A 12,274-nucleotide genomic window follows, 5' to 3' on the forward strand; every position below is an offset into this window, starting at 1 on the left:
ATATATATCGTTTAAGAGTCTGTTCTAATCTTGTCCTCATGTTCATTAACTAAATTACTCAAAATTAATCAAGAATCTAAGTTTGATTCTGTGTAGAATTCTATTACTTACTCTTCATGCTCTCATGCTGTCCCACCAATGAATCTGTAACCAAATTGGGCTATCAGCTATCTCTGGGAAAACCCAGAACCAACAGCAGCACTATCACAATTGCCTCAATGTAGGATGGATCTGAAATACCTGATATAGAGAGCCCTTGCCATCATGATAGTAAGAAACCACTGTAAAAAAGAGACTACAGTAAAAAATATGGGATTTAGTCTTGGAAGAACTCCTTGCCTTTGAAAAGTTATAAATCACCACCCTGTGTGCTATTTCCCAAGGCAATTAATCCATTAGGGCTGCTAGGAGTAAGTACGCAGCTGACATTTGCAGCTATTGGAGGACAGTGGGTTCTCCTGGGGCATCTACTTGTCTTGTCCTTGAATTTCAGGGTCTAAAGTTAAGTATCTGGTATTATTATTATTATCAGCATAATCATCATCATCATCATCATTTAACAGGTTTAGTTAAGTTAAAAATTATCTTCTAGTTCTAAATGGTCAGATGTGAAACTTCATCTAAAAGCATTGTGATGTGAACATTGGAACATGGACGGAAGGCTGTAAATTATCTGGTTGGTGTGTTCAGTGGCAGTCCCTCTTCTAGGAAACGGAATCTCTGCTTGTCCTCAGGGAGCGAATTGGCCCTCATAGAACACATTGTTCCCTTATTTCAGCGCTTCAAAGCATGACTCAGAAACTCCAGTAAGGAAGGAAAAATTTGAGATGTGGTTTTCAATGAAATGTCTGGAAAGTTTACCTCAGATACTATGTTTTCAATGCTGAGGATGGAAATCAGGACCTCACACAGGCAAGTTGCCCCCGACCTTGTTAACAACATACATATTACTAGCCATTATAGACTTGGTGATGCTGAAAATCAATGGTGTGAATTTCATAATAACTAGAAGTTTGATTGGAAGCTGCCATACCTCAGGAATTGGCTCATCAACATAGACCCATTCTTCTGATCCTGGCTTGGGTGGCGGTGGCATTGTTGGAGTGGGTGAAGCTTCTGAAGAGCTAACAGGAGGAGACTTCTTCACCGGTGTTTTCCCTCCTGGTGATTTTCCTTTAGGAGAAACTTAAACATGCATATTAAATCATTCCAATCCAAGTAGATGAGCAGGAAAGAATTCTGGGTGTGAATCAATTTGATTGACTTAGATTTCAGGTAATTACTCATTTTTGTTTAAAGTATCTTTAGGCAGTCTTAACAAAAGAAAAATTAAAACTTCATTCTTCCTACATTCCAAATGAACTATAATACTACAAAACATGTTTTTTTTGTCTTAAAGAATCCAATGGCTCTTACCCAACTGACTATTCAAAATAATTTAATAATTTATTTCCCTCTTGTTTCTTGCCTTTTACAATGGAGCAATGGCTCTTATACGGTTTAGACTCCAGAAAAAAAATGTGTTTAATTTCCTGTTACAGAAACTGGCAGATTATTCAACCTGAATGAGAATGGAGGCAGGTAGAGGGCAAGAAGGAAGATGAGCAGGCAGAAGGAGAGAGGCCATTGTATCAACTCAATCTGTTCACATGCCCTGTAGATAACATGGCTTCTGGGAGGAAACTATAGTTCTTGCTGATGTCATAGTAGAAAGATAGTTATTGTGCAAATAGTCTCAGTAAATAAAGGAGCGAGAGATAGTCAAGAGTCAGAAAGACAAGAAGACAAACACATGAAGAAGAGAAACACTCAGAGACAGGGAGAGAGAAAGGAGGAAGAAAGGCAGAGAGGAAAGGCAAAACAGAAAGAAAGGAGTGGGAGGAAGAGAGAGAAATGAAGAAAGAAGGAGGAAGGGAGGAAGATACAAATATAGAGAAATAGAGAGGGACAGGGTGAGGGAGAGAGGAGAGAAAGGAGGAAGGGAAGAAAGAGTAAAACATCAAGAGCAAGAGACCGAGAGAGACAGAGACAGAGAGCTAGACAGAGGGAAGGAGGAAAAATTTAGGGAAGGAAGTTGAGGTTAGAAATGGCAAGAGAAGGAAAGAAAGCAGAGGAAGAAGAGAACTACTGCATTAATTTAGAATCTGAAAAATATCCACTTCAATCTTCTTGATATCAAGAGGAGATCCAAAACTAGATAAGCATCATCCTTATGGTATGAATGACCCTATTCTGTAACTCAGAGAACACCAGGAACTTCCTGAAAAGATCAAGGTTATTATTCTCTAGAAATTCACTCAGTTTGAGCTTAAAAAGTTTACCTTCAGGTTAATTGCTGAACTTTTAAAAAACTGTTTAATGATGTCTGTAACACTAGGTAAGAGTGTTTTTTTTCTCTAAACTATATTTTTGGGGAAAGACTAAATAATAAAGAAAAAAATTAAAAAATCTAACTTTTATTTAATGCTAATGGTGTTTGGTAAAGTTAATATATCTACTTTATTGTAATTAAAACTGCAAGGCTTATAAGTGGAGGAGCAATAGTCTGTGTATTACAAATTATGAGAAATTTAGGTGATTTTAATTTGTATATTTAAAAAGTAGCATCTATTATACATATATGGAAGTTGTATTTACATTTTTTAAATATAGAAAAATTTTAAACATTTTTTTCTGTCAGTAGCCAAAGACATTTATAATTTCATTCATTTTTCATGGTTCCTTAACCTGCATCTCTGGTGAAATAAAAATAACATCTATCTCCAAGACATTTTTTTTATAAATCCCTAAGCAGAATTCCTAAAAAGAGAAACTTAGAATATTATGATCATGTAGTAAAAACTAAGAGAGACAGGGAATACTTTAGATGAGTATACTTAACTCTTTAATCTAATTTTTAACAATAAAAATGTTGAAAGAGAAAGTATTTGAAGAAATAAAATGTATTTGTTGTGTAGTGAAGAAATGACGTGAGTTTTGAACAAAATCTTTCATCAGTATACTGAACAACAGTGATAGCTCAGGTTTCTAATAAGAAATTTGTTTTCACTTGTGAAGTTGAATCACTGAGTGTATCTATTCTTCATGATTGAATGGTTTGGAGCATAATCTATGATTAGATTTTCAGAAGTTGGTTATATCAGATAGAAACCAGAGCAGGCACAAATAAAAATAAGTCAAAAAATTCAATTTTAAGGCACAGGGTATATTTAAGCAGTGTTGTGGATAAAGAAATTGTCAACCAAAAGTGAAATGAGAGCTCAGTAGGCATCAGCAATAAGTGAATAAACAATAAATAACAGTAACAACATAGTAAAGCTCTGAGTAATGAAATGTCAAGATTGACCTATGATTTAAAATCAAGAAAGAAAATAGTTCTAAGATATGTACAAACTCTACTCATAAGACAAAGAGAAGACACTAAAACATAGAACATTTTTTAATTCAATAAGTATTTGTCAGAGAATGGAGAGGAGGGAGAAAAACATGGAAAAATTAATTTATTCTGTTTTTAAAGAAATGTATCACAAGTATCTCCAAATATTATTTTTAGGGTCTGATTTAATAAACAACAGTTAACAACTACTGCTGAGAGCTGCTTGGGCTACAAAGAAAAAGAAGACACTAGGGCTGAGAATCAAGACAAAACAGATATCATGAAGAGTTTACCTCAGAAATAGACTAAAGCAACTCAACAGGGAAGAGAAGGTGGCCAGTACTAAGCAAAGAGCCAGAGGTTGAACATGAATTCTGAGAATTTGTTCTCAAAATCTTCATTGAGAAAGTATTTAGGGAAAAAATTAGTGAAGAAAAGTTCTGTGTTCTCAGTAGCCCCAAGACCATTTTACTACTCTTAGGGTGCCTAAAATACAAAATGAGGACAAGTCTCTAAAGTAATGAGACTGATCACTGGGACTACTTGTAAAAGCTGATTTTTGGTATAGTTACATATTCAGTCAGTGATAAATAATGGTAACTTGGTAGAGGACTGATAATTAGATAGTTTGTTTATTTAGTGTACACTCTAAGCCAGGCATAATTCTGCCTGAGGTCACTACATGGGAAATGGCAGAATGAAAATTTCAACCTGCCTCCACACTTCATGATCTGATTGGCTTTTACTGTCTAGTGATCAGCTCATATTCCAAATGCTCATTAGACTGATATTTAGAAAACTGTAAATGTTAGAGTAGTATGCATGAAGCCATTTAGCTAGCCTATAGATTGATTTTCTGATTGTTTGCTAATTATAAAGCATGTAGATTGCCTTTTGTGCAATTTTTGGGTTGATGTATTGAAAAAATAACAACTACATTCATACTTAAGAGCAATAATATCAATTAAGGAAAATCCAGCATTGCTATAAGCAATTTAATGTTGCAACTCAATCTGAGGTTGTGACAGCATGAAGAGACTCTAATTTTCCTTTTTTTTTGTAGGCCAACAGTCCCAAGTTACAATTTAGACTTTTGAGGTGGGTGTGAGAATTTAGTGAGATTATATATGTAGATTATTTTACATAGTGCCTAGTATGTAACAGATACCTCAAAGCAGTGGTTATTATTATGATTATGAATTGTGTAAAACAAGATTATTATGGTTGAGGTTAACTATCTGACCTATTATCCCTGCTCATAAAGCAATCACCAGCTTTTAGATATGTGGTATCAACTTTACAATGAAAAACAGCATATTTTTGTATCTTCTATAAAATCTACTAAGTCCTTTTGCACAATGGCTCTTAATTGACCTCTGTGTAAGATTCCAGGTAAGAACAATTCATTTGAAAAGATTACATGTGTGTTTGTATGTAATATTGGGACACCCCTTCTGTTTGAGAATAGATATGAATAAGCCCCACAAGTCCCATCGTGGTGGCAGGACATGAGAAGTAAAGAGGATTTTACTAAATTCCCAAGAGTGACAGAACTCTAGTCATAACAGTTACTGCTCTAAGGGAGAAAAATTCAGCAGCCAAAATACTCAGAGTTCTCACACATTCCATTTCTCCCTGGGAGATGCACAGTGACATAAGCATAAATTCTGTGGCTAAAAATATTTTAATGTGACGTAAGTTGTCTTTGCTGAATTTGGTTGTCCATGAAAATAATTCCTTATCTAGCACCTAATTAAAAACTCCAGGTAAGATTATAAACTGCTTTATGAAGAAACATAATAGGATGAGAAAATGACTGAAAGAAGACAAGAATACTTTAAGATCACTATAAGTACATCTGTGAATGAACCATCAATGCTAAGATTTTCGAAGAGAAGTTCATATAACATCTGAGAAGACTATGAATGCCTCAAGAATGCTACTGGCAGTAAACAATGAATTTGATCATCATTTTGGCTTCTCAGCTCAAGAGATAGGTTCAGATAAAACTGTAATCAAATAGTCTATGACATAACAGTGTTTACATTTTATGACATTAATATCAAATATTAAGAAATAGAATCATGTACTTTCCTCTTGATGAAGGAAATCCTATTATACATGCCTAAACTTTAGCATTTCTATACTATACTATGTTAACAAGAAGTTTGACTGTGTTTTAAAAATGCCACTTCTGGCTTTTTCTGTTTGTGTGGTACTGAGGAATTGAATTCAGGGCTTCATGCATGCTAGGCAAACACTCAACCACTCGGCCACATTCACAGCCCATCTACACTGATTTTTAGAAAAGGAAGTGATGCTTTTTCAATAAGACAACTAGTTCTGTCTTAAAGATGATGCCAAAGCAGTTGGAAGAGCAATTTCACAGTGGCTTTGTTTTGGCATGGTACAGTTCTCTTGACCACAAACTCAATTGTAACTCCCATATTTCCAGTTGGATGAGTGCAATTTAAAATTCAGAGAGTGGTTTAGGCATATTTATTTTGGATTCTCTGGCATCCAAAGTTCAAAACTACATTGAAAAGGGCAACCTAGGAAACTAATGGAGTCAGTAATATGTCTCAACTAATAAATTAGAGAATTCCTTGGGAAAACTCACTACATCCTGTGAAATTCACCAGAAAAACTCAACCAATTTCTTTTCTCCACCCTAGTGTACAGCTTGTAATTGGTTGACCTATCTTGATGTCTAGAAGTGATAGGGATGAGGCTGTGTCTATGTATAGCATGTAGGACATTTTTGACCATAGCATGTCTAATATCTACAAGTCTATAGAAATATGATAAGTGAATGTCATGGAGAAGGATCATCCTGGAAGCTCTATTAACTCCTGAGGACTTTTGAACATACAATATTTTATCATAAAACTAAACAAAATGCATGATCAAATGTTTTAATGAAATTTTGCTTTAAAGAAATAATTCTAAATATCTGAGAATAAACTTAACCAAAGAAGTAAAAGATGTTTATGGTAAAAACTATAAAATTTTAAAGAAAGAAGTCAAAGAGGAGATCAGAAATAGAAAGACCTCCCATGTTCATAAATAGGTAGAAAATGGCCATACTGATAAAAAATAACAAATTCGGTACAATCTCCATCAAAATCCCAATGATGTTTTTTACTGAGATAGAGAAAACAATCCAGAAATTCATTTGGAACAACGAAAGACTCAAATAGCCAAAAAAATTCTAGGGGAATAAAAGCAATGCTGGTGGTATCACAATCCCAGACCTCAAGCTCTATTACAGAGCTATAATAACAAACACAGCTTGATATTAGCAGAAAAATTGGCCTGAACATCAATGGAATAGACTAGAAGAACCCAGAAATAAAATTATCTATTTCAGTTATCTGATATTTGATAAGGGAGCCAAAGATATACAGTTGAATAAAGAGAGCCTGTTTAATAATTGATGTTGGGAGAACTGGGCATCCAGATGCAGAAAAAGAAAGGGGATTTTAAGTTTGTCACCATGCACTAATATCAACTCAAAATGGAATAAAGACCTCAATGTTAGACTGGACTCTGAAATTACTGCAAGAGGGAGTAAGAGGAACATTAGAACTCATAGGCATAGGCAGAAACTTTTTGAAGAGAGTCCCGGGATATAACAGCTACGAGAGAAACTTGACAAATGGGATTACATCAAACTAAAAATTTTCTGCACAGCAAAGGACATATTTACTAAACTAGAAAGACAATAAACAGATGAGGAGAGGATCTTTACCAGCTTTACATCAAAAGCCTAATCCAAAATATACCAGGAGCTCAAGAAACTAACCCCTTCCAAACCTAATATACCAACCATTAAATGTGTAAAGAACTAAGGAGAACCTTCTCAGAAGAGGTAATGAATGACAAAGAAACCCATAAGGAAATGTTCTTCATTCCTGTCATTATAGAAATGTAAATCAAAACAACTCTGAGATTCCATCTTATCCCATTTAGACTGGCCAACATCATGAATTTTAACAACAAATGTTGGCAGGGAATGTGGGGGAAAAGGAACCCCACTGAACTGCTGGTGAGAATCTAAACTAGTACAACCACTCTGGACAGCAATTTGGAGGCTCCTCAAAAAAACAAACAAACACAGATCTCCCCTATGATTCAGCTATCTGGGCAGTTATCCACAAGCCAGGATAGTGTAAAAATGCTTGCACATCCATGTTTCTTGTTGCACTATTCAAAATAGCCAGGTTGTAGAAACAGCCCAGATACCCTACAATAGATGAATTGCCTCCAAAACGTGGTGCCTTTACACTATGGAATTTTACACAGCCATTAGAAAGAATAATACTATGTAATTTGCAGGGAAATGGATGGATCTAGAACAATTCATGTTAAGTTAGGTAAGCCAAGCTCAGCGAAACAAAAGGGTCATGTGGAAGCTAGATATAACATACACTGGACATTGGTAAATTATACAGAACTCCAGACATTCACACACAGTGAGGCCAAAGGAGGATATTCTTGGGAGAGGAACACAAGGGCACGATGCCTATGTGCATCTGATCATATAAAATAATATTTATGTAAATAAACTCCAGGAAATGGAGAAAAGGAAACAATCCTAATAACCAGAGTTCTAATAAACCTAGTTTCTTTGATTAAAAAAACACTCTTGGATAGGATGACACTGTTCAAATGTACTCAAGACCTGGCTTATGTAACTGTAACCCCTCTGTATATCACCTTTGCAATAGAATTTTAAAAATATATAAAAATTAAAAAAGTATTTCTGAATAACTGAATATGTAACTAGGTCCAAACTTTAGTACAAGATGACAAATGAAACAAAGTAAAGGACACTAGACCTGCAAAACATTGTGGGCAAGTCTGTTTCTGCAAGTCTGTTTTTGCTGGAGATGAATGTTTGTGACCCCCTTTTCAACTAGCCTAAAAAGTAGTCTGAACGCCCTGAAATATTCTTAAATAGCAGCAGAGGCAGTATTACTCTATTTCACAATACTGAAAAATTTTAGTTTGATATTAAATAATGGTGATGGGTTTCATAATAAGGTAATCATAATTAAAATTTTTCAAATTCAACTGCAAATGTAGTTGAAGCAGATAAGTTATATAAAAAATAGACTAAATTTGGACTGAATGTCTCTTTAATGCTCAGTGCACTATGCTACCTTTTCTTTTTGACAGTGATTAGCTTTTAAGAATTCTATTGTCTATCTTAAGTTCAAAAGAGATTGTTAATTGGATGTTTGAAAAACTACAGAGTTTTGGTTTTGAAAATACCCGAAGAAATACTAAATTCTTTTTATAAGACTAAAAACAAAATAAAACAAAATCCCCTGGTGGACTCTTCCCATTCCCAAATGGCTTACCTCAGCTTCTAGAATGAGCTGCCAGGCACACCTCAACCCCTTGCCCCATCAGTGCTGAGAGCACCAAGATGTCTTACTAACTATAGAGTATTGCTAGATAGCAGTAATTAGAACTTTAGAGATTAACTTTTAATATATGTTTAAAAAGTGGGCACTAGTCCTTCCCTGTGGAAAATAAATGAGACAGGTACAAACACTCTTTGAAGCAATGATTGATTTATTATTCCTGCAATGCACAGTGTTCAAGTATACAATTTTTTAAATAGCAAACAAGCCCCAGGAATTTCAAAACTGAACTGTGTCATCATCAGAAACATTAAAGACTTGTTTCAAAGAATGGCTTAAATATATCAATGCTCTGGTTGTAAGCAAGCCAAAGGTGATTAAATAGTGGGTACAGCCATAACCATAGCCATAACCATCACTTAAAAGACAGCTGAATAATTCTAGACTAACTTCAGCCTCTCTCTTCCTTTTCATTTCTAACTTGCCTTTTAATGGTGTCCATTGAAATTGATTTTTCTAATTGCTAATTAGATGATGGGGAAAGGATGCATGTTTTGATTCCGTTAAGCCCTAATTTTCTGGAGTAAAGTAATTTCTAACACATAATAACTTCTGTTAGCTAAGTTTTCAAATTTCTTTGCTAACATGAATACATTTCATCTTTAAAAGAAATTCAGATTCACCTAAAATCTTCACAAAATGGACAAATGATGAATTTAGACATGACACATTGAGGTTAGACAGAAAAACTTGTCTAACTGCAAGGCTAGCCGCTGATTATGCTGAAATCCAAAACCAGGGTGCTGTTCTATCTATGTCATAAAGGAAGGCAACTGTCCATTTTACTTTTGTCGTCTTATTCAATTTCTACCACCTAATGCTAGACTCATGATCTTAGTGACTAGTATCTGCAAAGAAATTAAAGAAATTACCTACCAGGATTTAAATCTATATATGTATAAATATAGGTTTACTAAAATGTCATTGGTTGTTTCTTTCTTTACATAATCTTATATTCCTGAGGACTTGGGGTTACACACAAATTTTAGTCTCTATTGAATGTTGTTGATTGATTTTCTTATTCTTAAAGACAATCAGCTACGTTAATTCTCTTTTTAGCTAGATGTTTTCACTCTACAGGAATGTAACTCTATTAATCAGCAAGCTACCCTCTCACTGTCCTAAATGATTACTTTATTCTACCATTTTCCTTTCGATCATATTCCTCTTTCTAATGATTACTTTATTCTACCTTTTTCCTCTTTCTATCAGCTAGTCAAACTAAGATGACACTATCCTCTCTGCTAAATAGAAAAGACTCTAAACTATTAAAAACAACCATGTCCTTAGCTGTTAGAAGACACTTTCTTCTTAATAGGGATGTAACTTAGTGGCATAGCATATTCTTAACATCCAAGATGTTCAATGCCTAACACTAAAAAGCAGTGAGTTGGGGAGAATTGGTTGCTTTGATCTGAGTATAGATCTTGAATTGAAGTTGCCAATTTCTAGAAAACAGACTAATGCTATACAATTCTGTCCTAAGTTAAAATAAGAAGATGGCAAATATAAATCCCAGTATAAATCCCAACGTCAATCACCTGATTGTGGCTTTCCTTTTGCAGAAGAAGATTTTGAAGTATCTTGATGGTGAATTTCCTTCTCTTTTTCTGGTTCAGGTTGAGAGGGCACAAGACCTGAAGGCTCCCTCGGAATTCCTGCTTCTTTTTTCTCAGCTTCTAATTTCTTTTCTTCTAATTTCTTTTCCACTTCAAAAGGATGGCAAAAATTAACCTTCATTAGAAATTCCAGAGGCCTACTATTTCACTTGAACTAAGAGAAATTGAAATTATTATAAAATTACATTTATTGATTTAATATATATTGTTTTGGGCTCTCCCTTAGTCATTCAATCCTTCAAGCTAAGGTTTTAAGCTTCTATGCCTGATCAAAATACAGTTTCTTTTACCTCTTGATGATGGTAGTGATAGTGGTAGTGGTTGTGATGGTGTTAGTGGTGTTGGTGGTGGTGGTGTATGTGTGTGTGTGTATCTGTGTGTGTGTGTGTGTGTGTGCAACAGGTAAATGGGGACCAAAGGTAAATGAATGGTAAAGACTAATTTTAAATTTCTAGTGGAAGAACAAGGTAAAAATGCAAAAGAGATAAATATGAGAGGTTAAGCCTATAATCTGACCTACTTGAAAAGGAGAAATAGGGACTGGGGGCGGGATCATGGTTTGAGGCTAGTTTAGGCATGAAAGTCCACAAGACTCATCGAACTCAGTGGCTGGGTGTTATAGCAGGCTCCTGTTACCTAATCTGCAGGGGAAGAGTAATGGGTGGGTTCAGAGGCACCCCAGCCATCCCCAGCCTGCAAGAAAGCACAAAAAGGAAGATTTGGCCCAGACCTGGTTATAAAGCAAGGCCCTATGAAAAAAATGAATGGGTGAGGAGGTAGGTGAGATTGGGAGATGTGGAAAACAAAGGGTGATACTGATTGAGATACATTGTACTCATAAATTCTTACGCTGAATCAAGACCTCTTTGTACAACCATTCAACTAAAGCAATTTTTAAAAAGAAGAATTAATGGGTAATTGTTTTTTGGTTGAATGAAAAGGAAGAAGGTACAGCACATTTACTATAATGTAAATATACCATGGAAGTGACTATGGAAGAAAGAATTAACTCACATCCAAATAGGTAGATTTGGGAAAAACTAATTGCCTAATGTCTCCATCATAATTTGAAAATTCACATACTGTCTCCTAATAATGCTGAAGTTAGCAAAGTTAAATTGTTTCTCCTTTTTGCATTCTCAATTTTTAATATTTTATTTTAAGGTAGCTAATAAATAAATAGATTGCTTATATTCATGGTTTATAGGGTCATTAACTTTCATTTTAATTATCCTTAATTTTAATTCTGATATTTGTTACTTATTTTTTTAAACATGAATTAATGTTTTTAATGAGATGGCCTCTTTTGTATAAATTAATTTAAAAGGAAGAGAAAGATATATTTTGTTCAGAAACCTGAAGTCAGAGGTATATACATGTAGACTTTATAAGTACAATATAAGAGAAAATTTTGTAGTCATATTTTCTTTTTCTCTTAAACTCATTAAACCACACATTGTAGTTATATACACTCAGAAATCTAAAGAAGTATAGTTACCTTTCTTCTTTTTTTTGTCAATTTCAACTGTAAAAATTTCCTTCACATTTTGACATAAAGATTCTTTATCGATTTCAGCATTGATTTTTATCAAAATATTTTCTGGCTCTGAGAACCAGCGCTCCAATGCAGGCCAGTTGTCCAAGAAGCCTATAATCCTGCCAAAAAATCAAAATATTATCTGAATATCTCATACTGACTGAAATAGCTGAGTGAAGAGACATTAAGCATGACCATGAACACTGATGAAAGCATCTGCTCTAATGATAGAGTAACTGCGAGCCTCATCTTGGAGATAGGAAATAAAGAGGTCTCTGAGTGACTATGGACTGTTCAGACTTTATTCAAA

At 34.6% G+C, this 12,274-nt stretch overlaps 1 protein-coding gene across 1 annotated transcript in view; it reads right to left on the minus strand.

Moving 5' to 3' along the window:
* Positions 1-12,274, minus strand: part of Spef2 (sperm flagellar 2) — a 160,004-nt gene that overhangs the window by 59,771 nt on the left and 87,959 nt on the right. The window contains exons 18-20 of the mRNA XM_013018527.1: positions 11,926-12,083; positions 10,350-10,517; positions 1,034-1,185 (exon numbers count right to left, since the gene is read on the minus strand). Of these exons, the coding sequence (XP_012873981.1) occupies positions 1,034-1,185; positions 10,350-10,517; positions 11,926-12,083 (478 nt within the window). The remainder of the gene's footprint in view (positions 1-1,033; positions 1,186-10,349; positions 10,518-11,925; positions 12,084-12,274) is intronic.

The sequence above is a fragment of the Dipodomys ordii genome, unplaced genomic scaffold (assembly GCF_000151885.1).
Source record: "Dipodomys ordii isolate 6190 unplaced genomic scaffold, Dord_2.0 Scaffold41, whole genome shotgun sequence".
Lineage (NCBI taxonomy): Eukaryota > Metazoa > Chordata > Mammalia > Rodentia > Heteromyidae > Dipodomys > Dipodomys ordii.